Here is a 26,941-nt window from a genome sequence, read left to right as displayed (position 1 = left end):
TGTTTTGATTAAGTGTACACAGTTGTGTGACCACCACCACAATCTAGATCCAGAACAGTTCTATCGCCCGACAAAATTTCCCCCAAGTCCCCAACCACTCGTGTTTTCTGTCCCTGAAAAGTTTTCTTTTCCAGAATTTCTTATAAATGACCTCATACAATAGATAGCCTTTCGTCTGGCCTCTTTCACTTAGCATAATGCTTTTAAGATGGATCCTTGTTTGCATCAGTTCCTTTTGAGTAGTATCAGTTCCTGCTGAGTAGTATCTGTTAAGATAGGGGATTGTAATGGTGGCACTAAATCTTCTATTTTTGAGATTTGGACCTCTGGTATAATTCAAATTAATGAGTGTAATTTAGCTTGGGACTTTTTGAAAGCTTTCTTTTCTATGCCTCTCAAAGATTCTGCTTCCTATACATTTACTCTGCAGTTTTAATGCTTCTGTTACTAGGCCCAGTGCTAGCCCTGTGACTTGAGAGAGGTTTTGCATCTGTATGGGACTAGCTCTCTCCTGGCTCCAACTTAAATCTACATAACGTATGCAAAAGTTATGATAAGCAGCTTTACTGTACCTTCTCCCACCCCCAACTACAGGAAAATATAAAACTTGAGACCAAACAAAGACTCCACACTAGTTTGCAATAGTTTCCAGCAGACTCTGCTCAGCCGACTCTTCTCTTACTTTAATAAACCTTGTATATTTCTAGCTGACTGTGAGTTCTTTCACGACCCGCGAGTGAGCAGCCACAACAGTATCCACTGTTGGAGTGCCCCAATTTGTTTACTGACTTACCCGTTGAGGGACATTTGGGTTGTTTCCAGTTTGGGGAAATTACAAATAAACTCACTATATTCTATTCCTGCAGACGCTTTTGTGTAAATATAGATTTAAATTTAACTTGGGTAAATACCTCGGAGTGGGATTCCAGGAGCACCTGGTAAGTGTATGTTTCACTTTATACTAAACTGCTCAACTGTTTTTTCAAGGGCAAATTATTTTAAATGATAAGCTTCTCTCCTTATCCATACGCTCCTTGTCCTAGTAGGCATTAAGACACAACAGTAACAATATAGATCAAGTCCCTGCCTTCCATCATCCAGGTTACATTTTGGAGATGGAGACAGAAATAAACAAGGAAAGAGTAAATAAGGTAACTTTAGATAGTATAGAAGCTGTGACTGGCTAGAAAGGGGAGCAGGAAGAGAAAGCCTTTCAGAGGAATTGTCCGGAGCTGAGACGTGAAGCCTCAATGTAGAGGCCACATGAGGGACAAGCTGCTTAGTCCAGTGAATGCTGCGACCCAGATTCAGTCATGGCACCCCAGTAGGGGCGTCCCTCAGAGAGGGAAGCAGCCTTGCCAGCAGGGTAAGGAGCTGGGATTTTATTTTAAGCATATGTGGAAACTATAGGATTTTAACCTGGGGATTATCATGATGTAATTTACATTTCAAAAGGATCACTTGGTAGGAAAGAGACCAGCTGGGATGGTAGCCGGAAGATGGACAACAGCCGCTGAATTCAGGCCTTATTTTGGAGACAGAACCAAGAAGACCTGTTGATGGTTTGGATGTGGGGAGGGGAGGAGGGAGAAGAATCTCAGGTGTTTTGGGATTGAGGGGTGCGGTGGTGCCTTTGGGAGGATGACTAGTTTGGAGTTTCCCCTTCGCGACCTCAATCAAATTCTTCCCCAAACCTTTCAGGTTAGGCACAATGTTGCACCGCCCTGGCTTTGCCAGTGAAATAGGTTGTGAAAATTGGAGGAGATAATGTAGTATCTAAGAGCTGAACAAATACTATTTCAATGCTAATTTCACTCCCACAGCAACTCTATGGGGCAGGTAATTTTATCTTTTTTCAGCAGAGAAGCTGAGGGACTTGCCCCAAGGCAGAGAGGTATGACGGGTGTGAATACAATGAATGAAAGACTATGTAAAATGAGTGAGCCCAGCCCCGGGCAGCCCCTCCCGCACATGCGCATGAGGCCCTCCACCGCCCCCCGCCCAGCCCCCCAGTCGGAGCATGCGCGGGCAGCTTGGCGCCAATTTTGGACCGCCAGTGCCTGAGCGAACCTCGCCCGTCCTCAAGCGGCGCGCGTTCGCGCCCTCCTCGGCTTCGGGATGATCGGCCAGAAGACTCTCCATTCCTTCTTCTCATCGAGCCCCGCCAGGAAGCGACGTGCCCGCAGCCCTGAGCCGACCGACCCGGAGACCGGCGTGGCGGCGGTCACTGAGGAGAGCGGGGATGCCGCGGTGAGACGCGCCGGGGACCTCTCGTGGGGTCGGAGACCAGGGGAGGAGAGGGGGAGGAAGGCGGAGGGCCTCGCGCGACGGAGGGGTTGCAGAAACGCACCGCTGACTGGGTAAACTGGGGCTCCGTGTTCAAACCAGCGTCCACACGTTCAAAACAGCCGCCACGGTGTCCCATCGGCGGCCATGCTGAAGGGCCAGCCAATGGGGAAAAGCCTCGGGCACCCACGGCGCCTATCACAAGTGAGGGGGCCGGTCTCTTCGGCCCGTCATCCAATCAGAGGAAGGAGGGGGCGGGACTCTGGGAGGAGGGTTTTTGCCGCGAAAAGGCCACGTGGGGACGTGAGTGTGGCGTATCCCGCGGGGAGGGGCACCTGCTTGCAGGGCCTCCCATCAAACCGCTCCTCTGCTCGCCTCGGTTTAGTACCGAACTCGAAATTTGGACCATCGGCCTGCCTAGTGCAGGATCGGGCTAAGGCCTGGGTTCCCAGAGTCCGGTTTTGCACCCGCCCCCCGGGTGGGGCTGAAACTCACGAATGGGTGTCCTCTTCAATGGGCCTTTGGGTTGGGGGCGCAAGCTGTGGGCGCCTGGGAGAGTCCCTCTGCAGCTCCTGACCCGCCTCTGCGGGGACCACTCGCAGGCCAACCCCCCCAAGAAGGCCCGCGCTGGGCAGGAGGAGCCCAGCATTCTGTCCTCGTCGCCGCTGAGCCCCGAGCAGTTGGTACGCATCCAGAGGAACAAGGCCGCCGCCCTGCTCAGACTCGCGGCGCGCAATGTGCCGGTGGGTTTCGGTGAGAGTTGGAAGAAGCACCTCAGCGGAGAGTTCGGGAAGCCGTATTTTATCAAGGTAAACGTGGAAGCTGCAGGCCCTTTGTCTTAGGATTGCAGGCCAAGGCCACGTGTATTGGATATTGCTTTTGTGGTCCATTTCCCCTCCTTCGATGTCCTTTTCACGCTAAAGGGGGTAAAAGAAAACCGTAGCATTTTGAATTCCGCACATGTATATTAAAGTTTTTAAAGACTGTAAGATGATCGCATGGCTTCTTTTAATCCTTTTAGTTAGTGTGCTTTCCAGGAAAGGGTGGCATAGTAAAACCACAAACTGGACTGTGTGAAACCTGGTTCCGCCTTTAAAAGAGAGAGGGAGGGGTCGGCATGGATGGCAATCAAAGCATCTAGGCCAATCAGCTTTGACCCAGCCCAAAGAAAGGGGGAGGGCATTGAAGAGATGGAGCGACTTTGGTGGGGTGCAAGTACTGTTGCTTTTCGTTGTTCTTCAAAAGAATTTAGATATGAAACATGACAAAGAGCGAGATCATGCTTCAGTTAGCTTTCTTATTGAATTCTTAACGCTTCCCAGTGAGAATCTGATTTTAAATCTGGTTTCCCTTTCAGCTAATGGGATTTGTTGCAGAAGAAAGAAGACATTACACAGTTTATCCACCCCCAGATCAAGTCTTCACATGGACCCAAATGTGTGACATAAGAGACGTAAGTACAAGTTGTGAATGAATTTTGGGAAAAGAAGCATGGGAATCAAATAGTATTTCTTAGTTAGGGACACTGGAATTAAGACATTGTCCATAATTCAGTAAATAAAATACTGAAATTGTGAGACTTGGCAGGCTCTATTTTCACCTATATTTATTTTTTTTAACTTTTACCACGTGGTGTTTATGCAGCAAAAAGAAAAGTGTGTTCAGAGGCTGTGTGCTTAATCCTGAAACCAACCCCGTGCCAGTGTTAGGTGCTATTGTTGTGTTGATAAGGAAACTGAGGCATGAAGCAATTAAGTCTTTCTCACCTGGTTATAGTCGGCCCCACCTTGACTTGTAGCCCAGTATTTTTTGTCTGACCACACTGTCTTTTATAGTTGATGCTTTCACACTTTTAACTCCTGGCCCGAAGAGTTTTGCTATCCTGTTAGTAAATCCCTTGGCTTTGGTTCATTGTATACAATGGCTGTTGTCTGGTGGCTCTGGTCCTGTCAGTCTCCTGTTCAGAAGCTTTTCAGTGGCTTCCTACTGTCAGAACTAGGAAAGCTGAACATGAATATGGCCACGTTCTACTTGCCAGCCTCCACCTCCCATTTTTCTGCTTCAGGGTTGGACAGTGTGGCAGCCCTCTCTTCACTTCTGGCTTTTGAAAACCAACTCGATCCATCTATGGCACCTCAACGAAGCCTGTTCCCCACAACCTTTGTGATCTGGTTTTCCTCTCAATCCCTCCAATATGGTTAATATCTGTTTACACTGGAGGTTTTACACTTTATTGTCCTTTTCCCTCATTTGCAAGCTGAGGGCAGGAATCCTTTGATTTAATAAATATCTAAATGGAAGTGGAATAGGTGAATAAACCATCTTGCTAAGGCTGCTACACCTAATACTTATTAGCAAGCTTCACAATTTTCAGTTTAGAGCAGGGACTTTGAATTTAAGTCCTTATTTTTGAAGTTAAAAACTAAGTCCTTTTAAAGTTAGTAGTGCTTTGTGCCTTGTTTGAATAGTATGCTTTATTTTGAATACCAATGATCAATATAAATAGGGAAGAATAAAAAAAGAGAGCATGAAACTTCTGAGGATCAGATGGCCCAGGGCTTCTTTATAAAGGAGCCCATGGAGGGTCTGGGAGGTTATTTGGCTGCTCCAAGGCCATCCCTTATCCAGAACCAGAACTGGAAAGCTTCCCTGCTGGGACAGGTTGCTTCAGAAGGGAGATACGCAGGGGACAATGTGAGCACCAGCAGTAGGAACAGAGAGGTCCACAAAAGCTTTCTGATCATGGAAACATCTAAAGCTGGACTTGGAAGGATAAAGTATATGTCAGCTATGGAAGATTCTAAGGAGCACCATGGGCAGAAGCATGAAAATGAAGAGGTTGGTGGTCTCCAGATCAAAAGGACTATTTAAACAGTGTCCCTGAGAGAGACCTAATTACTTTTCATTGCATCTTGCCACCTACTCCCATTGCCCTTTGACCAAACCTCATTCTCCGGGTTTCATTCCTTAGAGAATATAGGGGAACAGGCACCTTCATATTGCTGCTGGTGGTAAATTCTAATGCCTTCAACTCATTGGAAAGCAATTTGGCATGTGTCTGAAAATTTAAAATACACTTATCTTTTGGCCCGGAACTCCACTATTACAAATAGTCCATAGAAATAAAAGCAATAGCATGTAGGTATATATGTATTAGGATGTGTATTGCATTATTTTTTGTAATGGAAAAAATTGGGGAACAAGCTGATGCCCATCAGTGATTGAACGATCCAAAATGTGTGATGTAAGAAACACAAAAATGTAATGAGTGCAATAACTCCAATTCTAAAGGTAATTAAAAATGGTTGCATTGGGATGGGATATGGATGACCAGGAGATGACTAACCACTTTGTTTCTGGATGGTTGTACTTGTTTCAAGGGTGTCTTTACTTTCATCATTTGAAAAATGAAGGGGATGGAAGCAAAGTTGACCCCAACTTGTTTCTCAACTACCTGTGTCCGAAGGGAGGGGGCAGTGTGGCACGGCGATTGAGTGAATGATAATTGGGTAATGAAAAGAAATGGTGCCAGGGTACCTACTTTCTTTCTTGGGTTTCTAGTTGGGTCAGGAGAGGGGCTGCCCTTATCACCATGTCCCTGTGTATAGTTAGCCAGGTGTTCATTTAAACTGCCTGCACTACAATATTTAGTTTCTTGCCACCTGGTATTCACAGGTAAAGGTTGTCATCCTAGGACAAGATCCGTATCATGGACCCAATCAAGCTCATGGGCTCTGCTTTAGTGTTCAGAAACCTGTTCCACCTCCACCCAGGTAAGATGGCTTTATGGATGGGTCAGGTCCAATCACAATTACTCACACTCAGATGTGTACTTTGCAAATTATAGATATGCCTATTTGGGGATCTTGGTCTTTGTGGGGGAGAGGGTTGGTCCTGGGCACTGTAGAATGTTTAGCAGCACCTGGCCTCTACCCACTAGATGCCAGCACCACTGCCACCCCAGAACTAAAGAGTTCTAATAAAACAACAATGAAAAATGTCATCAGACATTGCCAGAGTCCCCTGTGAGACAAAAATCTGCATCAGTTGGGAGGGGGCTGTAACTCCTGGGCTGATTTACTTAGGTCTTTCAAAGTCCTGTTCCTTAAACCAAAGCACAGATCAAAATGAAGGTCTTTGGCAGGGTTACCTGTCAAAAGGAATGGTAGTCTTTCCTCATGAATGAGTACGGTTTGTTGCATCGTCCTCCAGGGGCTGCTTTACACGTTGTAATTCACATGTAGGGGGTTACTGAACTTGCAGAATGGTGCTTAAGATCCTGTTTTTTTCTTTCCGGTTTGCTTTCAGCTTGGAAAACATTTATAAAGAGCTGTCTACAGACATAGATGGTTTTGTTCATCCTGGTCACGGAGATTTAACTGGGTGGGCCAAGCAAGGTAAACCAACCACTACCAGCTATGTCTTAGGCAGATTTCAACAGTTTTCAGTCCACTTGCTTATGTTTGTAAAAGATATCAATGAAGAACAAGAGAGTTCTAACAAAATAGCTAAACTTACATAAGTCAAAAAACGTATCTCCGTTTTATCCTGCAGCCAATGTTTTCTTTCATGCTTTAATCGTAATTTGAAATAGATAAGCGTGTTCCTCATTATTAGTATTTTACATTTATCCACTTAACCTAATTTTGGCATCAGAAGGTGGCCTCACTTTTGTCATTTCAACATAGGTTGCGTTATATTTGTCTTAATACCTATCTACGGACTTTTTTCTTTCTTTTTTAACAAACTATAACCGGGATAAGGAAAGAATATTTACTCTTTGGTTTCTTGTGGTTAGATTTTTGTTTTGGTGAAACACTTCCTTTTGTTATTTTCTGGGGTTATTTAATATCACTCAGGTTATTTTTTAACAATTCTTTCTGATGAGGGATATATAATTCATGTTCACTGTCATGAACTCGGAAGGCGTTGAAAGTGCAGAGGTGAAAGTTGAATGCCCTCTGATCTCGCCCAGAGATACCCAGCAGTCTGTTGTAATGCTTTCTCTATGACCGAATTTCAGATGGCAGTTCTGGATTCCATCATGAGAGTGGTTTCATCATGTGTTTAGCCCCTGTTGTTGGGTGTTAGGCTGATGTATTTCCACCTACCTTTAACCTTTTTCTTTGGTGTGTGTTCATAGGTGTTCTCCTACTCAATGCTGTCCTCACAGTCCGGGCACATCAGGCCAATTCTCATAAGGAGAAAGGTTGGGAGCAGTTTACCGATGCGGTTGTATCCTGGCTAAATCAGAACTCAAAAGGCCTTGTCTTCTTGCTCTGGGGTTCTTATGCTCAGAAGAAGGGTAGTGCCATCGATAGGGTATGTTGTTCTTAACAGTTTAAATCAGGTTAGAAAAAATTCTAGGAATCCTTCCAATGTGGTCCTGGAAAACCCACATCATAAAAATGAAGCTTGTTTTCCCTTAAGACTGTTAAAAATTATGGTTGGGTTTCTCATTGAAAGTAGAACAAAATTTAGACAAATTATAGGAATGATTAATGATGTTAGGACAGCAACTGGCCAACTTCTGATTTAATACAGTTAGTAATACAGGCATAAACACAGAAAGGGACACTGGTCCCCAAGCTCCATTCATTTAACAACTGATGCAATACTTGACAGATGAGGTAAGTTTCTTCCAAGAAGTTTATATATAGAAACATGAAGTATCTCACTTAATCACAAATTTAACTTCCCACATAAAAATACTATTGGTGATTGATAATCATTGCACCTGAGCCCTGATTGCCGATACCCTACACCACTAAACAGTTCTTTCATCATGCGTTTTCCCCCAACTTGTTCCTTCTCCATATACCTACTGAAGCGCTTACGTACCTGGTTACTGAGCTTGACAACCAGAAGTCCTCCTCCATCTTCTCCTTTCCTTCATCCCCTTAAATGTAGTCCGTCAGAATCCTGTCAGATGCCTCCTAAAAATGTCCCATTCCCACTGCTGCCACTCGGGTGAGCCACCATCACGTCTCTTCAGGATAACTGACAGTCTGGAGATGACGGTGGTTTCATGGGAAATGCAGAGTGGAGTGGGGAGATCTGGGATGGGAGAGGAGTTAAGAACAAGTGTTGAGCTTGGGCAACTGAGAGACTTAGGAAGTAAGGGTGGGGGAGAAATTGTGAGCACTTTCAAGTGCAAGTAAAGAGATGAACTGAAGTGACCCAACAGTAGTTTCTGGTGTGTCAGAAATGTGCAAATACATCAACCCTCTACCCTGCGTCAGGTACCAAGTCAAGCACTGTTCATGCAGAATCTCACTACTTTGGAAAAGGCTATGAGGGTAGGCGTACACTGGCCCAATTTTGTACTGGGGCTCAGAGAGGTGAAGTCACTTGCCCAAAGTTACATGAGTGGTGGAGCCGAGATTAGACCTGCTCCAGAGCTTCGGGCTTTCTACGCAGCCTGCCCTCCTGGGTGGCTGTGGGCCCTGTGAAGTTCTCACGGGAGTGTTAGGATTCTAAACCAGTGATCGAGTTCAAGTTTAATGGCTTTACTCACATGCCAATTTTCTCTTAAATTGAGTTTCATTTTGTAATTTAGGGTTTTTTTGTTTGTTTTTAATTGGGGAACAGTGTGTTCCTCCAGGACCCATCAGCTCCAAGTCAAATAGTCATCCCCAATCTATTGGATTGTGGAGGGTGCAGCTACTTGGCTCATGTGGGAATCGAACCAGCAACCCTGGTGCCATGAGGCTGTGCTCTAACCACCTGAGCTAACCAGCCACCCCTGTAATTTTTTAAAGATAGATTCACATGATTAGAAATAAAAAAGGATATTAAGATGTATAGTGAAAAGTCTCCCATCCAAGTCCTACCTGTTCAGTTTTCTCCTGGGCTTGAGTAAGCAATGGCTTTTAGTTTCTGCTATCTCCTTCCAGTATTTTTTAAATGCATACATATATGTGTGTCTGTGTATACTGGGAGTGCCAAAAGAATGTATACACATGACTTGTTATTTTTTGTTATTGGTATATATTGAATATTACAATTTTAATAGTTTTTTTTCCTTTCTTAAAATGTGTGTACTTTTTTTGGCACAAGCAAATAGCAGTGTGTAAGATTAAAAGGCTTCTTTCCCGGGCCGGCCGAGTGGCGCGATGGTTAAGAACTGGCTTGGGACGCCAGAGGGCCCCGGTTCGGATCCCACATATGAGGGCCAGTGACACTGCCCTCTACAGCTAAGATGCTGAACAACAGCTCAACCTGAAGCTGGGTTGCCTTGAGTCGCCAGGCGACGGCGTAGGCTACAGCCCCTGTGGCAGTGGGTTGCCATGGGCTACCGTATGTAGCCAGCAGCCAGCGTGAGCAGCCAGCAGCCAGCGTGAGCGGCCAGCAGCTGCAGTGAGCGGCCGTCCAGAAGCCGGCGACTGATCTGCCTCGCCCGGGAAGAGCACAATGATGGTGCCAACTTGGGCCAGTGAAGCAATGTCCTCCACAACTAGACTGAAGAACAAAACAACAGCAACTTGTCTGTTCCCCTTCCCCCAATTCCCCAGCACTGTTCCCATCCCCCCAATTCCCCAATAAAAATCTTTAAAAAAAAAAAAAAAAGGCTTCTTTCCCTATAAAGTTTCTGTGTGAGTGAACAAGATATTTTCAGGTATTTTTTTTTAAAGATTTTTATTGGGGGGATGGGAACAGTGCTGGGGAATTAGGGAAAGGGGAACAGACAAGTTGCTGTCATTTTGTTCTTCAGTCTAGTGGAGGACGTTGCTTCACTGGCCCAAGTTGGCACCATCATTGCGCTCTTCTCTGGCGAGGCAGATCAGTCGCCGGCTTCTGGACGGCCGCTCACTGCGGCTGCCGGCCGCTCACGCTGGCTGCTGGCTACACACGGTAGCCCATGGCAATCCACTGCCACAAGGACTGCAGCCCACGCCGTCGCCGGCGACTCATGGCAGCCCAGCTCCAGGTCGAGCTGTTGTTCAGCATCTTAGCTGTAGAGGGCAGTGTCACTGGCCCTCATATGTGGGATCCGAACCGGGGCCCTCTGGCATCCCAAGCGAGTTCTTAACCATCGCGCCACTCGGCCGGCCCTCAGGTATTTTTTTAAGGAAGGGAATAGTAGGAATAAAATCTGGCATGAATGAACTAACTGCTAATATCTGGCTATCTAGGTTAAGTAAGAAGTACACATGAGTGATTTCAGTCTCTCTTAGGGAGGTTTATGGTCTGGGTAGCTCCTAGTATATTTGTCATCTTTATTGTCAAGCATGGTTTGGTTTGAAAGTAAACAGTTCAAGTAGCTCGATCATTAAAACCAAGTAGTGCATCCAACCCAGTGTCTTCGTGAGCAGTAGACCTAAATATCCAGCTGCCTCCTTATTGGTGGCCCAAAGCACATCAAATTCAACATTGTCCAAGAACAATTGTCCTTTCCTCGTCCATCCCTTATAAACTTGCTCCTCCTCTGTATTACCCAATGGTTAAAAAAGTACCACTGTCTACCCAGCTGTCCAACCAGAAATTGGATATCATGCATGACACCCCTACCTTTCCCTCCACCTCCTTTCCCCATCCCCACTTATATCCTGTTCGTCATTCCTAGGCTTGATTCTCTTTCCTGTGTCAGACCCATCCCACCTGACCACCTTTGCCCTGGTTCAGTCCCTCTGATCTTGCCTGGAGCGGTCAGATGCCTTCCCCCTGGAAGGCCTTGACTTAGGCTGACGAGGCGTCTTGGGTGTACCTCTGCTCTGCCTCGGCCACAGCTCCCCTCTTTTGACTCAACTCCAGGCTGACTGAACCACCCAGGTTTCTTCCCTGTGCCCCACTTCCCTGGCTTCCTTTGTCCTCAGTGTGGAGGTCTTTGCCTTCCCCAGAGGCTGACTAACATCCTTCAAAGCTCAGCACAGCTCATGTTCTCGGGGGCCTGTGCCACATGCCAGGTCCTCTGCAGCCTCAGAGCCTAACAAAGGTAGTTGCTCTATAAATGAATGAATGCACTGATCTAGTATGACTGCTGACGGCAAATAATACACTTTGGAAAGTGGGATAATTTAGAGGGCCAAGGGAAGAGCACAGCTGTCTTCAGGTGCAACAGCCATACAGTCCAGATGTGTCACCTTTTGGTCATTCTCTTGCTGTCTTTCAGAAGCGCCACCACGTGCTGCAGACCGCGCATCCCTCCCCACTGTCTGTGTACAGAGGGTTCTTCGGTTGCAGACATTTCTCTAAAACCAACGAGCTGCTGCAGAAGTCCGGCAAGGAGCCCATCAACTGGAAGGATCTGTGACCCTGAACTGGGGCAGGATCTCCAGGCAGCTTTTTAGAAGCTTCTATTAAAGTATTTGTCAGTTACAAAATCTAATTGAAAAAATAATCTCCCTGTTGATTTTAAAGCAGTCGTGAGCCAGGCTGCCCAGGAGTGGCAGCTTTGTTTATCCAGCCAGACAGGCAAAGTTAGCCCTGCAACCACAAGGCTGCCTTTGCAACAGGGCTTGAAAGGGAGAAGAGGTCGAATATTTTAGGCTCCTCCCTTCTGTTACCTTTGTGGTTAAAGGGGGAGATAGGCACCTTTTTGGTACAGCCAGCTGCTACTCGTTTTTTACCTGGTAGGTTAGACTTAGGTTATAAGGTGTTGGGAGTTTTTATGTAGAAAGTCCCCCTTTGCCCAGTCTGGTGTTGGGTCTCAGCCAGGTCCACTGACTTCCTCTTTGATCCTTCACAGAACCCCCAGGCCCTCCTTGAAGGAAATAATGTGGATGTTTTCTGCAAGTTTCCAGAAATTAGGGATCAATTTCCTGATTGAAGTAGAGGTGAAAATTCCTAAGGAACAGTCCTTGGTGCAAACCTTAAGGCATAGGCCAAGAGAAGTGGGCTGGGCCTTGTTTAAACTGCTGTTCTTGGGGTGTTTCTAGGCATGAGGGGAAAACGGTGTTTTGTTTTTTTAAGAGGAAATGCTTTTCTATTAGGTGTACCCTGAGTTGGCAGCATAGTTAGCCAAATGCTGTTTTTTATAGACTGACATCCCTTTGGGATATCTTTTTCTACAACATTGGAGAATTTTGCTCTTAAATGTTGATGCAAGTATATATGTATTTTTTTAATTCTTTGTTTAAGAGACAATCTTTATTAGGTCTGCACCTCCATTCTAGATCCTGTTAAGAGATGTTTTGCTGTCAGCGGGGTTAGAGTTAACCCTACTTGAGTTTGGTAATAAAAGGTTGTTGAAGTTTCGCTTTGTACCGAGTGTTCTTTATGCTTAGTGCCCTTCAGCAGTCCACTCCCCCGGGGGGGGGGTGAGGGGGGGCATCCGTGAACGCCTTTGAGCTGCCCTTGGGCCCTGGTAGCCATGGCAACTGTTGTGGGCAGGAAGGGCCGCCTCCGCACTGCCCTCTCGTTCCTCCGCCCCCTTCCCTCCGCCCGGATGGAGCCGCCCACCCCTCCGCCAGTCCTCGGTAAGCCCTGGGCCTCCGGGTTCCCGGGAGGGGCGCGAGCAGGACCCTGGTCTGGGTGTTCCGAGCCGGGACCCACCCCACCCGGGAGCTGCGCCCCGAGCCCAAGCGCAGTGGGGAGGGTGTAAGGGGTCAGGGTTTGCTGAGATCCTAAAGGGGCCGCTGCTGCTGGAAAACTGCGGGGATCTTGGCATGCCCGTCCGTCATGGCTGCGTGTCTTGCCAAGCCCTGGGACTGTGCAAGGGGACCTTCCCCACCCTCTGCTAGTGTTTCCAGACTCTTCCCTGGGACTCGAGTTGAAGTGTGAAGGCAGGGCGCTGGGAAGACGCCCGGGTGGCCCACTGACCTGCCAGCGCTTGGCTGGAGTAGCAGGGGTGGCCCATTAAGACGAAAGGCTGGACTCTCCTGGTATCCAATGAAGAAGGAAGTAAGAGATCAGGAGGGCTTGGTAGCACATGTGCCTGTATTTAAGCTGGCCAGAAAGAATGCCTCTGGTGAGGACACCTAGACCAGCACAGACTGACAAAAAAGCAGGGCGTCGGAAACCTTCCTTGCAGTTGAGAGGACTGCGTTCCCTCTGGGCCTTAGTTTTTTTGTGTTTGAAGAGGAGGGCTTGTGATCCCACACTCTGCCATGGCAAGCAGGCTTTCCCAGAGGAAGGCAGGACAAAGATGCATTCTTCATCTGCCCTCCCGTAACTTGGGGTCCTCCCCTCAGCATGACAATGGGCTCCCTTATCCAAGGGATAAACGAGGGGCTAATATTTCTGCATCAGATGGGTTTTGACACATCCAACCCAATGCAGGGCTGTGAGCCGTGAGGAAGCAGTAAGCTGGGTTACTATAAAGAATTCAACAAGTAAACTCATTATTTAAAAAATATTGAATCTTGAAAGAATGGTGACGCTTTAAAGAACACAGCATCTTAAAAGGTCTATAACTACCCACCCCCCGCCAAAAAAAGGACAAATTGACCATATTTCCCCATGTATAAGACGCACCCTTTTGCAAAAAATTTGGGGTCTAAAAACTGGGTGCGTCTTATACAGTGGTTGTAGATTTCAAATGCCATAGATGGAACTGAGGACGAGGCAATATATGAAGACGGTGATTCGTCATCAGACACAGATGAGGACAAGCTAATGGGAGTTTTGACAGTGATGAGTTGTATGCATTTTATGATGACTAAAACTTGAGTTCAATAACTTTATTTAATACATTTTTTTTTCAAATTTCGGGCCTCAAAATTAAGGTGTGTCTTATACATGGGGAAATACAGTAATCACTGATCCTTTAGGAACAAGGATCATTTTGATGAACTTTCATCTACGTAGTTGTCATTTCTTTTCACGTTTTTGGATTTGTTGCAATAATAGCACTGGGTTTGCCAAAATGAATAAAAGGCGATTGTGGCCCTTCAGATCAGGGTTCAGCATACTTTTTCTACTGTAAAGGGTCAGATGGTCCATCGTTCTGTCTATGGGAGCCACTCTGCGTTGTAGAGAAAGCAGCCACGGGCAAACATGTAGATGAACAGATGGAGCCAATAAAACTATGGACACTGAAGATGGAATTCAGTACGACTTGCACGTGTCATAACGCCTTTTTTTTTTTTTTTAAGCATTCCGCAAATGTAAAATCCACTCTTAGTTCGGGAGCCAATCAGGCAGCATGGGCCAGAGTTTGCAGATTCCTGTTCTAGGTGCTGCCACTCAGACGTCAGCAAGGAGCCCGGCTGTTGTGATCTCCCACTGTCAGGGCAGTTCTGTGTGGCTCGCTGTGGGAGCATGTTAAGAGCCTGGCCCCAAGTAATTCCCATTTCCTCCCTTCTCAGGCAAGGACAAGAGTATCTGCTGAGGGCTTTTGGAAACCCAGGAAGTCAGTATTGCAAAATGTTGTCCTGGGAACCCCACGTTATAAAATAATCACGTGACAGTCCTATCTGTGACCGGAGTCCAGTCGGGTAAGGTAGGGGGAATGTGAATTTTTTTTTATGCTTCCATTATCAGATAAGATAATACATTTTCTCCCTTTTAAAATTCACTTTCTGCTTCCGTTTGCACCTGGCACAAAAAGTCTTATTAGAGTTTTGGATTGGAGAAGCAAACTTTTTGGTGTGGCTGTGGCTTTTCATCCTTGTCAGACCTTGGAGATGTACAAGGTAGGGGGTCCAGGGCTACTTTGGAGGGTCCTGGCATGTTGACGGATGAGGACTCAAACAGAAACACCAACCAGAGACAGCCTCTTTTCCTACTTAGAGTCTTTCTGATAACTTTCGATCTGGGTCTCACAACCTAAAGTTACCTTGTTTGATTATCTCCGTTGGAACCATTTTTTAAAAATTTTGAAGTATGTTTGGAAATGCAGATATTGGTGAGTGGGGCACAGCAGGAGGTCAATATGTTGCGTTCTTACAGTTGTGTATTTCTTGTGTTCTTCGGACCCTCTCAGTGGTCCCTGTGGTGACAGAGAGGGGGTCCAGGGGCTTCAAACAGTTAGGACCCCTCAAGCCTCACCATTTGGGGAAACTCAAAAAGATCAATGCCAGGCCCACTCCCAGAAATTCTGATTTAATTGGCCCTTATGGGGAAGAGGAGACAGAGGCGTTTTTTATAAAATGTCTGGTTTGCAGTAGGAATGGCAGCTTCCTTCTAGACGCCCTATTTCCTTAAGCCACGTGGTCACTTTGGTTTTTTTCCGGCAAACGACTTGATAGTTATGACTTGCTGAATCTAAGATGCGCTTGAAGAAATAGATTTTTCTACTAACGTTCTTGGGTTTGGTGGGAAAAGTTTATGAATAACTTTGGTTTTAAGTCTTCCATTTGGCTTCTAGAAAATACCTGTGCCTTAAAGAGAGAGAGGCAGGGGAGAGCTGAACCATCAGAAAGACTCCTTCATCTGTGTGTGTGGGTGGGTAGGGTGGGGGGGAGGGTGGAGAGGGGGTGTTTTCTAGTCCTTTTGAAAGTAAGGAATTGTATTAGAAAGATATTATTAAGTGCCTATTACGAGCAAGCCACTATGCTAGAAGCTCAATGTATGTTGTTATATTTAGTTTTTTCAACCATATGGTCAAGTAGTTCTATGAGGAAACTGGCTCGGTCATTTGCTCAAAGCTACAGGTAACGGAGCTAGGATTCGAACCCACATCAACCTGATTGCAAAACCCAACAGCCTTGCCACTCTTGACACTGCCCAGATCAGAATTATTTGGCATCATCGTGGAGAAATTTTAAATGGAGTTCAAGATTTTTTTCTTTGAGTTACAGATGGCTTTTTCAGGAAACACAGAAGGACATGTCTATAGTTTGAGAGGTGCTTCTTTGAAAGGATTGCATGAGCTTCTCTAGCGTGAAGTAGCCTTGATAAATAAGCTCACCACGATCATAGGGGCTGCCAACCAAGAACTTAAGGCATGTCGGCATTGTGCTAAGCCCTCAACCTGCATTATTTCATCCTCAACTCCTGTAAAAAGGAAGTGGCACCGTGGCAGGTGACAGCTGATGATCCTAAGGTTGCAGAGGACACAGGAGCAGGCAAGACACGGCACTTCCTACTTACAAGTCCAGCGGAGAAAATTCCAAGAAGTTCACTATTGGAGGACATTTCCTTCTTGGAAAACAAGCCCACAAATGTAGTAGCTTCTCCGGCAGGGTGAAGGCTGCACCTGGCATGGCCACCATTGAAACCGATTTTGCATTAGCTCAGCTCTCTGCAGGTTTTTCCACTTGCTGTTTAGTAAGACACATCCTGGTCTGCTGGAACACAAGGCCCTTTTGTGTGGCCTCTGCTTTCCTGCCGCCTGCTCTGTTGGGTCCTAGACGTGACCTTTGTCCCACATGCTGCCAGCCCTCCCCAGGTGGCGGAACATTCTGTTACGGTGGCAGCGTGTGCTGGCTTTCTCCTTCCAGCCTTAGCAACAGCCAGCAGACCTTGAATGGGAAGGGAGCTGTTTTGTTTTTGGTTTTGCCCAAGTCCTAAGAAGTGGGAAGCATTTCTTTAAGTGGCGTTTGCCTTGAGAGGGTTTTTACCAAATCTTTTCCGGGGAGGGAAGCCAGGGGATCTTTTTGATAAGGATCAAAGGAACCCATTCACTGGGGGTTTGTTCCAGAAGCCATTTCTCAAAACCACCACCACCAGCCTGGTATGTCCAGCTAATTTGCAGCATGTCCTAGGAGGGCCCACATGACTTTCTTTATATTGCCTATGACAACTTGGACTGTAGGTGCCTTGTGGCTTAGAGGTCTAAGAATTTTGAAATAAAGCAAGTTACAGGGTTGAAAGGTGGAAAACACCATACGAATGCTTTGGTGCTGGGTCTTTCCCCACTCACTCCGCCTGGGTTATTACCGCTGTCTGGTGCCTTGAAGGTTAAATGCGCCCAGGATATTTTTAAACAGCAGGGGCCAGTTAATCTAAAAGTGACGTTGACAGTCACTGGCAGGGAGCAGCTAGCCGGCTTAGTGCTAGGCCCTCAGCAAACAAGGAACCTGGAAAATGTAATCCCGAATGCACAGTTGAGAGGACCTGGGAAAAGAAAAGGTGGAAAGAAAATGGTAAGTGAGCTGACCCCTCCCTGAGGTCACGGACAGAAAGCCAGCGTCCCAAGAGACGGGGAATTCAGTGCCCAGTGCGTGCAGCCCCTGTCTGAGCAGCCTGTTTGCAGGGTTTCCAGGGGGACAGCAATTCCTGTTCTGTTTGCTGGGAAGCTGATCCTAATGGCTCAGCATGTAACACAGATGAAGGAGCAAGGTCTTTCTTTGCTTCTATAAATGGTCCTGTTTCTGGGAATCCCTGAGTAAACTTTGATCAGCTCCACACACCGGAATGGTTTAGTTTTTAGGTTTGCCTAGAAGGCAGTTCTGTGTTCTGTGTGTGGGGGGGTGGTAGAAGGGGGAAGTTTGCCCCCAAAACTTGTCTTAAAGGAATAGTATTCTGTTTCTCATAGATGTCCAGTCGCTCAAACTGTTGCTCTTTTTTTTTTTAAAGAAGCAAACTCGAGGAAAGCATTTATAATGGTCCTGTGTTGCTAGAAAGACACGATTTTCTTTAAATTTTATAAAGCATGTTACAAATTAAAGAAGCAGCACAGAGGAAAATGGGGTGTCTCCTGGCACCATCCTTCTGTCTGTCCCTCCTCCCGGAGGGAGCAGCTGTGCAGTTTGGTGTCAAACATCCCAGAGCTGGTTTCCCAGAGACCCCTGATTCTTTGCATTTACCTGGTACCTCTCTCACTGATCATTATTATTATTTTAACATAAACGGGCTTCCCCATAGGTAGGATGACGCACTGCCCAGATGTGCCCAGGACTGAGGGGAGTGCTCAGGAAGTGGGTCTTTCCATTTAAAAAACCGAAGGGAATAGATGTTCTATTGTAAATGTTTTCCTTCTAAGACTGTCTTGGAAGATTTTATTGTTGTTATTATTATTATTATTAATTATTATATTAGGCAACAGCCATGGTCATTGGTTACACATTACTTTCATGCTACAACGGCATAGTTGACTGACTCTTTTAGGGAGGGCGCAGCTCACAGTGGCCCATGTGGGGCTCAAACTGGCAACCTTGGTGTTATCAGCACCATGCTCTAACCAACTGAGCTGACCAGTTACCCCTTAGAAGATCTTTATGAGATGTGATGTCTTTTCTGACCTCTCCAAGTTTGAAATGGAAAGACCCAGCCAATTCTAAGCCAGGTGATCGGAGGTGCAAACACAACTAATGTCTGACTTTCTTTGAGGAGTCGGGAAGGGCATTTTATGTTTATGCAAAGGAGTTTATTTGCTTCTGTTCAGGTGTTGTGTAAACTCCCTCCTACTTTGATCACCTCTAGATCTGAGATAGAAATGAGACTGACAATACCTGAGATACTCGATCTTTATGGGGAAATAACATTCTAACCTTTTGAAATGGAGATGTCCTCAAAATCTTACTCCTGTAGAAACGCTGGGATCCCTTATGCTAAAGCTTCTTTTGAATTTTGACTTAGGGATCCTTACTTCAGAGCAGAGTACACCTGCACCTGGGGAAGAAGCCTGGAAGCATGGTCAGAAATCTTGCTTTTTATCTGCAAACTTCATGTGCATTTCACGTTCTATTCTAGTAGACCTGTCTGTGTGTCATCACAGTAAACTCATTACCATAGCGTAAGATGGTGCTCCAAGAAGTTAGGCTGTGTTCCTTTATTCTAGGGATCCAGGACTCCTTGTACTGGACAGTCCAAGCGGGCACAGCAGGAAACCTGAGGTCTCAATTATTGAGAAGTTAGCACATCAGGTGTTTATACACTCCTCGTAAGACAGCCCTCGGGGCAGGTATTATTTTCTCCATTCCACAGACCAGGAAACCAAAGTTTGGAGAATTTCTGTTGTCGGGGCCTGTTAAGTCATGACACACCGGAGAGCCTCCACCCAGGTCAGCTTCACACTGCTCTCCATCTCCCTGGGCTCTAGCATACCTTAGTGCCCTCACCAGTGCTGGGGCCCCTGAAGACAGCCACACTCTTCAGGTAGCCCGGGGTTTTGTGCCACTCAGATTGGACTCGCTGAAGCTCTACCTTTTCAAATTAAATCATGGGTGAGAGTGACATTAAAGGGACAACCCTGAACATCCTGTCTATTTGGAAGTTAATAGGTCATGGGCTCTACTATAGTAACTAGAATGATTTGTTGTTGGAAATGGCCTCCCACCCTTTAGCAGACTTTCCCCACTCTGTTCTCTGTGGCTTATTGCCACACTCCCAGCAAAGTGGGGCAGCTGGGGTCCTCCTGTTTGGAGTGCTAACGCACGCAAGGTAGGGAAGGGGCCCTGGTTCCAAGCAGTTTGAGATACATTGCACTGCCTGTGGACACTCTCCCTCCATCTTCCCGCCCGGGCACCTTTACCTGGCTAAACCCACATTCCTTCCTGTCTCAGCATAAGCATCTTGCTCTGGGAAAGCCTTTGCTCACCTTGCAAACCAAAATGGCCCCCCAGGTCCAGGCATAGCCCAGGCTTCTCCTTTGTGGTGGTTCTTCTGATTGTACCCTTACGTTCATCTGTGATCTTACACAGTGAGATGGTAAATCCTCACGGGCAGGGCCATTCCTATGCTGTCTGTTCCATGTCTCCAGCAGCTGGCACCATGTCTGGCAGGTACCCAGGAAATGCCCCCTGATAAATGAGTGAATGGTTAAAGGAGGCAGGTTCCCAGCATGGAAGGAACAGAGGAGGAGGATGGCATTCCATCTGCCAAGGTGGCAGGGCCCAGGCCCTCAGGCGCGTGGGACAGCCCACTTTGACAGTTTCTGCAGGGATGACTCACGGGAGACGCTAGTGGAACAGATGGCCCTGATTAGCCTTTGAGATGGTGGAGCAAGTTTTCCATTGGAGGCAGGAGACCTACTCCTTTCACATCTCTCCAAGGCAGGGCCTGGTCTGGAACCATTCGGGCCAGTTGTGCCTGGGTCACCAGATCAACCCCATCAAAAGTTTGGCTCACCAGGCATTAATTGAGCACCTACAGTGTGCCAGGCACCATGGAAATGTACCTTCCTGGGTTACCACTCCCAGAGGAACCTGGGACTTTTTGGACATCTGGGCTTTTTCATAACTAAGGAAAAACTGAAGTTCACAGACTTTTCTCAAATGTGTTGTTGTTGTTGTTGTTTTAAAAGATTTTATTGGGGAATTGGGGAAGGGAACAGTGTTGGGGAATTAGGGAAGGGGAACATTGTGTTTTTCCAGGATCCATCAGCTCCAAGTCAAGTTGTTGTCCTTCAATCTTAGTTGTGGAGGGTGCAAGCTCAGCTCCAAGTCCAGTTGCCACTTTCAATCTAGTTGCGCGGGGCCGGGGGTGGGGGTGGGAGGGCGCATAGTCCACCATCCCATGCGGGAGTTGAACCAGCAACCTTTCCGCTAACAGCACACGCTCTCAGCAGCTCAGCAGCAGCTCAGCTCAGGCGCAGCTCACTGGCCCATGTGGGAATTGAACCAGTGACCCTGTTGCTCAGAGCTCGCGCTCTTAACAGACTGAGCCACCCAGCTGACCCTCAAATGTGTTTTCCTCCATGAAGTTGTCCCCAAATCAGTGACCCCTGGTGCTGCATACCTCCTGGACTCTAGGAACAAGTGGTTTGGGATTTGACAAAAGACCACTTGATGTAGCTAATTTATCTTTATGCTAACACTATGCAGGGATTCTCCTGAGACCCAGATGCTCTGACCTGTGATGAGTTTGAGAACTGCTGACTCTCCCTGGGTCTCATTTCCAGGCTTCTGATACCACTCATTTAAGAGGGTAGCCAGTTAGTCCATTGAACCACCAGCCCACTCATTTACCACCTATTACAAATCTAGGCTTTGGAGTCAGGCAGAGCAGACTTGAATTTCGTGTACCTCCAAGCTGTGTGACTTTGGGCAAGTCACTCCCCCTCTCTGGGCACTGGCTTTTCCCGCCTGATCTGTGAAATGAGATAATAATAATAATAATGATGATGATAACATGAAATGGATAAGAATAATATTTCCCTTGTAGGGCTGCCGTGAGGAGTAAATGAGATTCTGGATACCAGGTACTCATTATAATGGACAGGAGTGGTGTTATTACTAGTTAACATAAGGCTCTTTAGTTAGTGTTTGTAGTTAGAGAGTAACAGAGAGCTGAGTCTTTTCTTAGAGGTGAGGGTTGCACTTCTCCCCCAGTATTTGTCCTCTGAGGTAAGGAGGTGTGACATCACACTAGCGCCCTTGATCACAATCGCAGGGAAAGCCAAGCTGCTAGGATTACACAAGGATGTGTGCCTTCCCACATCTTAAAATTTGTAGGGAGGTACACCGCCCTCCACTTTCACCTGAAGGTTGTCACATCCCTTCTTCAGACACAAAAGTGTTAAATGAGCACTCTTCACAATAGAACGAATTTGCTAACTGCTGGGCCTGGTTTAGCACCTTTGGCAGAGTGATCTACTTTAGCCAGTAGCGATTAACTCACTGTTTAGCATGGTGCCAAGAGCTAACCCTGCCTGAGCTATCCTGCCCCCTTAGCAACCTGGCGAGCTTCTATTCTGCCTTCAAAGCCCCAGAGCAGATGTCCCCTTCTCTTAGCTCTCCCTCCTGCCCGTCTCTATCCGTGGATGGAGTTCTCTCGAACTGCCTTCCAGAACTGCCTTTTCCTGATTCTGGGATTCTAGAAGCTAGATCTTTTTTTTTTAAATTGGTGAACAGTGTGTTTTTTTCCAGGTCCCATCAGCTCCAAGTCAAGTATTGGTTTCAATCTAATTGTGGAGGGCACAGCTCAGTGGCCCATGTGGGGATCGAACCAGCAACCTTGGTGTTATGAGCCCTGTGCCCTAGCCAACTGAGCTAACCGGCCGCCCCTAGAAGCTAGATCTTGATTTGAAAGACTTTTTCTTTATTTGGGTAGAACTCTCCTGTGTCTCCCAAAACCTTTCCCAGGAGAAGAACCCCACGTCTAGAGAAGTAGTTTTGTTATTTATTTCTTGGCTGCATTTGTGTTCCTTAGGAGAGGACACAGATTTAAAAACAAGCCCACAGCTCTATGAAACCACACGTTGTACCCCGACAGTCACTTTTCAGGTCCGCTGACTTGGAATCTTTCTCAAGGCTCGTGGAGGGAAATTATGCACATAGAGCAAGAAAGCCTGAGGATGAGCGGTGGGCTTCCGAGTGAGGCCACCTGCGTCCTAAATGTGTGAACTTGGGGAGTGACTGGGCCTGACCCCACCTATAAAAGGAGAGTGAGCAGTGGTCCCTATTGCAGAGGGTTGTAGGGACAAACTGAGATGACCCGTGTAAAGCTTCTAACACGGTGGCTATGACAGACTGTGTACTCAATAGATGCTAATGACACAGAAAAACACTCCCTAGGATTTGCTAGGAATCACTTCTTATTCCCTACCGTGCTCCTAACATTTCTTTTCTTCTTTAACCCCTGTGTTGGCATTAAAAAAATCTCTCTGAATAACATAAAAACTGACACTCCTTCAGCCCCGCTCCACCCCCTGCCCCAAATGCACACAAAGTCCTTGGGAACATCCCCATTGGGTCAGGGAACAGGCGATAAATTAATCCAGCCTGGCTCACGCTGATGCCCCAGAGATTTCTGCCCTCTGGGAACTTGCCTGCCCTGCTGTGCCCCTCCCCAAACAGCTCATGGCTGCAGCCCTGAGAAGCTGAATTGAGTCCTGAGACAGTCCCTGTCCTACCTGGGCTGGGTGATCCTTAGGGAGTGGCTCTCATGCCTGCCCAGGGGTTCACTGGTGCCTGTTAACCAACTGTAAGTCCATCTGTGGAGGAGGAAGGACTCTGTAGAGGACAGCAGAACCACACTCCCAGTCGCTTGCTTGTTTCTCTCTGTTTGGGCGCACCAAGAACGGGGAAGGTTGTGTTCAGGGATTAAATGGATCTTGGTTGATCTTCCCAATAATCGTGTGAAGTGGATGAGGCTGCCTATTTTCCAGACGGGGAAACTGAGGTTCAGAGAGGGGGCATGATGACCGAGATAACACTTCGTGGGTGGCCGAGGGTCACGGGGTGGGCGACATCCTGCCTGCCCTGGCTGGCTCTCAGCACGGTTTCTCACATGAGCTGCGCCCAGCACTGTGCCCAGCACCCCCGTGTGAGTGATCACATTGAACTCCGTCTTGTAGGGACATCCTTACCCTACTTTGCAGATGAGCCACTTGGGGCTCAGAGAGGGTATTGAACTTGCCCATGGCTCACTCTGCTTGGAGGTGGCAGAGCTGAGATGTGAACGCAGGTCAGTTTCCAGGGCACCCAGTGAGATGCCCAAGGACAGAATGATGCCTCGGTGTAGAAGGACCACTGCCTGGATGAAGCTGGGACCTTGGTGCTGGGCATGGCTGTGTCCCTAATTTCATGTGTGACCTCTGGCCTCTGTTCATCTATAAAACAAGGACACCGGATTTGCCACGTGTTCCCTCCTTAGGCCACAGGTTGGAGCATGCGGCTTTTTGGGAAACTCTGTGACCTGTGACATCTCCGGCCCCTTGGGCTGGAATACAGGTTAAAGTATCCACCAGTCAGCTTTGATTACTGGCTGCCTCACACTGGTTGTTCTGTCACCTTAACTATTTGAATTCGCAAAAGGTTTTTGTAGCATCGCCTGCCAGCTGGAGGGTCTTTGCCCACCCACTCTTTGTCCTGATACTTTTGCTTCTCTTTCCCTCATGTGCAACTTGGCCAAACCCAGGCTCTGCAGAGACTCACCTTTCCCTCCGGGCAGGCGTCTGACAGGTGACCACAGAGGAACAGGAGGCTGCCTCAATCCTGTTTTCATATGTATATGGGGCTCTCGTGATTATGGGAGTGTTTAAAACACACTCTAGATACACAGTTGGGCAAGGGGGTGATTGCATGAGCAGAGAAGTAGGCCTAAGGGCAGGAATGTAGCAAGCCAGAAGGAGGTGGCCCTGTGGGCTGGCGAGCCCCCGAGAACGTAGAAAGCCTCTTAAGTACCTGAGCCTGAGGCCAGGCAAGTACCTGAGCCTGAGGCCAGGCGAGGGCCGAGCAAGGATCCGTCGCCAATGGCTTCTCTTTGCGGGTGATAAATAAGGGCATGTACTGCACGGCTGACTTGGTAGGAAACTTAACTGTGTTGGAGCACTGGCTGTCCAAACTCCTCCCCCATGGCCTGATGCATACACCACCAGCCTCCTGCTGAAAGGTGACACTCCGCAGGCCGGCCGGGTTCCCTGAGTCACTCTGTGGGAGCCAGTCAGACCCATATGAGAATGGAGCTGGTGGCTGTGTCCTCAATGACGGTAAGTGGCAGCAGGCTCTCGGGAGTTCATCTAGGTAGGAGGAAAAGTCCGAGTGGGAAACGCGATTGCTGGTTGAATGCTGACATTCTGCCCCTTGTTCCCTCCAAGCTTGCCAGGTATGGATGTGGGCGGGGTGGGGGGGGGAGAGCTGGCAAACAAACTCATGACCCCCTCGTTCTCAAGCCCACATTTGGCCGCTGGCCGGCATTTGTTAGAGCCAAGTCGTGTCCTGCATTCATTATGGCCAGGGCCATGATTGCGCTGGCACCCCACAGCTGTTGGTTGGGTTTGGTTTGCAAGAAATAAAAATAGCGTTGGCCCATGCCTGGTTTTTGGGTCAGCTGGGTAATTTCAGTGAAGGGCCACAGCTTGGTCCACCGAGGCTCACCGGAAGGACACGTCTGGCCTTTCCTGCCCATGGAATCAAACCGCGTGTACAGTGCTCCTAGACTGCTGTGCGTGTCTGGCATTGTTGGTTTATGTGTCGCCGCATCGTGCCATCTTCCATGTACACAGCCTGGTGTCTGGTTTTAGGATCTTGTCCACGTGCTCATAGGAACACCCTCCATTTTATGGAGTTAACGTATATCCAGTAACGTATAACCAGGGAGGTGGGAAAGGTAGGGATGCTGTGCCTGGATTTGAGTGAAGTCAAGGTACCGAGCTTCCCTGAGTCACAATTTACTGAACTGTGAAATGAGACTAAAATAATGACAATAGCTGTAATATCCATCAAACAGTTCTGAGGTTTGGAGGCTTGGAGACACTCTATAATCTTGATGGTTTATGTATGTATAAATGCTGTATATGTTTCTATGTTATTCGAAGAGCAACTGGGAGGCAGGAAAATGGGGCAAGAATCTGTGTCCCCATTTTATAGATGAGGAAACTGAGGCTCAAAGAGTTTCTTCGGGAACTTTCTGGAACAGTTCATTTGTCTTTACATACTTACTTGGGAAAAGTTCTTGTGTGGTGACCTTGGGGTCCTGTGTCATTACTCTGCAAAGAAAAGGGAAAGACCCCGAGGTTTGTGGTGCGGATAACTCTTGCAAGGTAGGTTTGGGGTGTTAGATCCACTGGCCCCTGTCAGAATGACAGATCTTCAAGGATTTGCACAGTGAGGGGGCGGGGGCAAACTGGGGAGAACTGCTGGCGACTCCATCCCTTAGAGCTGCCCATGTAGAGCTTGGCAGCTTCACCCACCATCCCTCCATCGCCTACGACGCATGGGTCTCTCCATCTTCTCCGTCTTCCCATCGGCTCAGCCCCTCTCCATACACCACCTATCCATCCTTCTATCCACAGCCCGTCAGCCATCCTCTCCCCCAGCCAGCTGGGATTTCCTGAGCAAGTTCCCAAAGAGCTTGTGTAATGCAAAACTTGAACAGTTTGATTGGTTTTCCAGTTGAAATCAACATAAAGAGCACATGCTCAGGGTTCCTAAGTCCCAAAGCATTGTAGCATCTTTTTGCCTCGATGCTGCTCTTTTGTGTTTTTCAGCAATAACTCAAGTGTTTTTCTCTTTGGGGCAGGGGGATGCCCAGCATTTCGATTTTATGCACTCACTATTTCTTAGATCGCACAATTTCTGATGTGTGCATTTAAAATGTGCCTGACATTGGTCACATTGGTATACGGTGCCCTGCTTGGCACTCAACTTCAAAACTGCCATGGAAACCCCCGGCATGTTCCGCTGGCGTTCCTGATACAGTTTCAGAAGTGAGGCCCTAAAATAAAAATTCCAACTGGCCTTAAGCCGTCAAGTGGCGCTCAATGTGTGTGCATGGATTTATCATTTGATATACACTTTTTAAGCACCTACCATGCACCCAAGCTGGGTAAAGGATCCAGAAATTAATGACAACTGGCTCATGTTCTTAAGGGCCGTTCGAGTCGGCCAGGGGAGACCAGAGAACAGGTCATTTTTACGCTGTGTCATCAGCATTACTATGATGGAGGTCTGTACTCACTGCTTCACTCAGGCCCCTGCAGGCTAGGCAGATAGGTTGCCCTGTGGGAGCAGGATGCGGAATTGTGAAAGTGCTTGGCCGCATGGCCAGGAGAGGGCGCAACAGGGGAGTGGCCCTTCTTACCATGTCGTGCCCTCCTGCCTGGAGAGGATGTCGGACTAATCTGTTAGCGCCCCTGGGAAAGCCAGGATAGCCTTTGCAACATTTTTGACGATGCCATCTGTCAATTACTAGGACAATTTCAAAATTTGTCCTGAGGGCATGGGTGACCCAGCAATTTTGGGACTCTGACCTGTCTTGCAGATGCTTTTTAAGCTTTTCTTGAGGACTTACTATGTGCCCGAGATGAGTAAGAAATAGATCCTGGGGGGCCGGCCGAGTGGCGCATTGGTTAAGAGCTGGCTTAGGACGCCAGAGGGCCCCGGTTCGGATCCCACATATGAGGGCCAGTGACACTGCCCTCTACAGCTAAGATGCTGAACAACAG

At 47.5% G+C, this 26,941-nt stretch overlaps 2 protein-coding genes across 2 annotated transcripts in view; both read left to right on the top strand.

Annotated features, from left to right (window-relative positions):
* The first annotated feature begins 2,072 nt into the window (after positions 1 to 2,072).
* UNG (uracil DNA glycosylase) lies at positions 2,073 to 12,473 on the top strand. Its single transcript, XM_019649080.1, has 7 exons — positions 2,073 to 2,250; positions 2,889 to 3,095; positions 3,644 to 3,739; positions 5,962 to 6,059; positions 6,595 to 6,683; positions 7,430 to 7,608; positions 11,399 to 12,473. Exons 1-7 carry the CDS (start codon positions 2,119 to 2,121, stop codon positions 11,537 to 11,539), a joined length of 942 nt encoding a protein of 313 aa, XP_019504625.1. The 5' UTR covers positions 2,073 to 2,118; the 3' UTR covers positions 11,540 to 12,473.
* Positions 12,474 to 13,937: 1,464 nt separating this feature from the next.
* Positions 13,938 to 26,941, top strand: part of ACACB (acetyl-CoA carboxylase beta) — a 126,107-nt gene continuing 113,103 nt past the window's right edge. Inside the window, exon 1 of the mRNA XM_019649064.1 lies at positions 13,938 to 14,663. The gene's annotated coding sequence lies outside the window, so the exon portion shown is untranslated. The remainder of the gene's footprint in view (positions 14,664 to 26,941) is intronic.

Source organism: Hipposideros armiger, unplaced genomic scaffold, assembly GCF_001890085.2.
Source record: "Hipposideros armiger isolate ML-2016 unplaced genomic scaffold, ASM189008v1 scaffold_129, whole genome shotgun sequence".
NCBI classification, from domain to species: Eukaryota; Metazoa; Chordata; class Mammalia; order Chiroptera; family Hipposideridae; genus Hipposideros; species Hipposideros armiger.
Note: the sequence above shows the minus strand (reverse complement) of the source record. Positions and strands in the feature narration are given on the sequence as shown.

What these genes read in the sequence shown, in the direction of transcription:
- UNG (XM_019649080.1), top strand. Translation starts at nt 2,119, where the DNA reads ATGATCGGCCAGAAGACTCTCCATTCCTTCTTCTCATCGAGCCCCGCC. An exon ending in AGGAGAGCGGGGATGCCGCG is followed by an intron (nt 2,251 to 2,888) that starts GTGAGACGCGCC and finishes GACCACTCGCAG; the next exon opens with GCCAACCCCCCCAAGAAGGC. An exon ending in CCTGTTCCACCTCCACCCAG is followed by an intron (nt 6,060 to 6,594) that starts GTAAGATGGCTT and finishes GTTTGCTTTCAG; the next exon opens with CTTGGAAAACATTTATAAAG.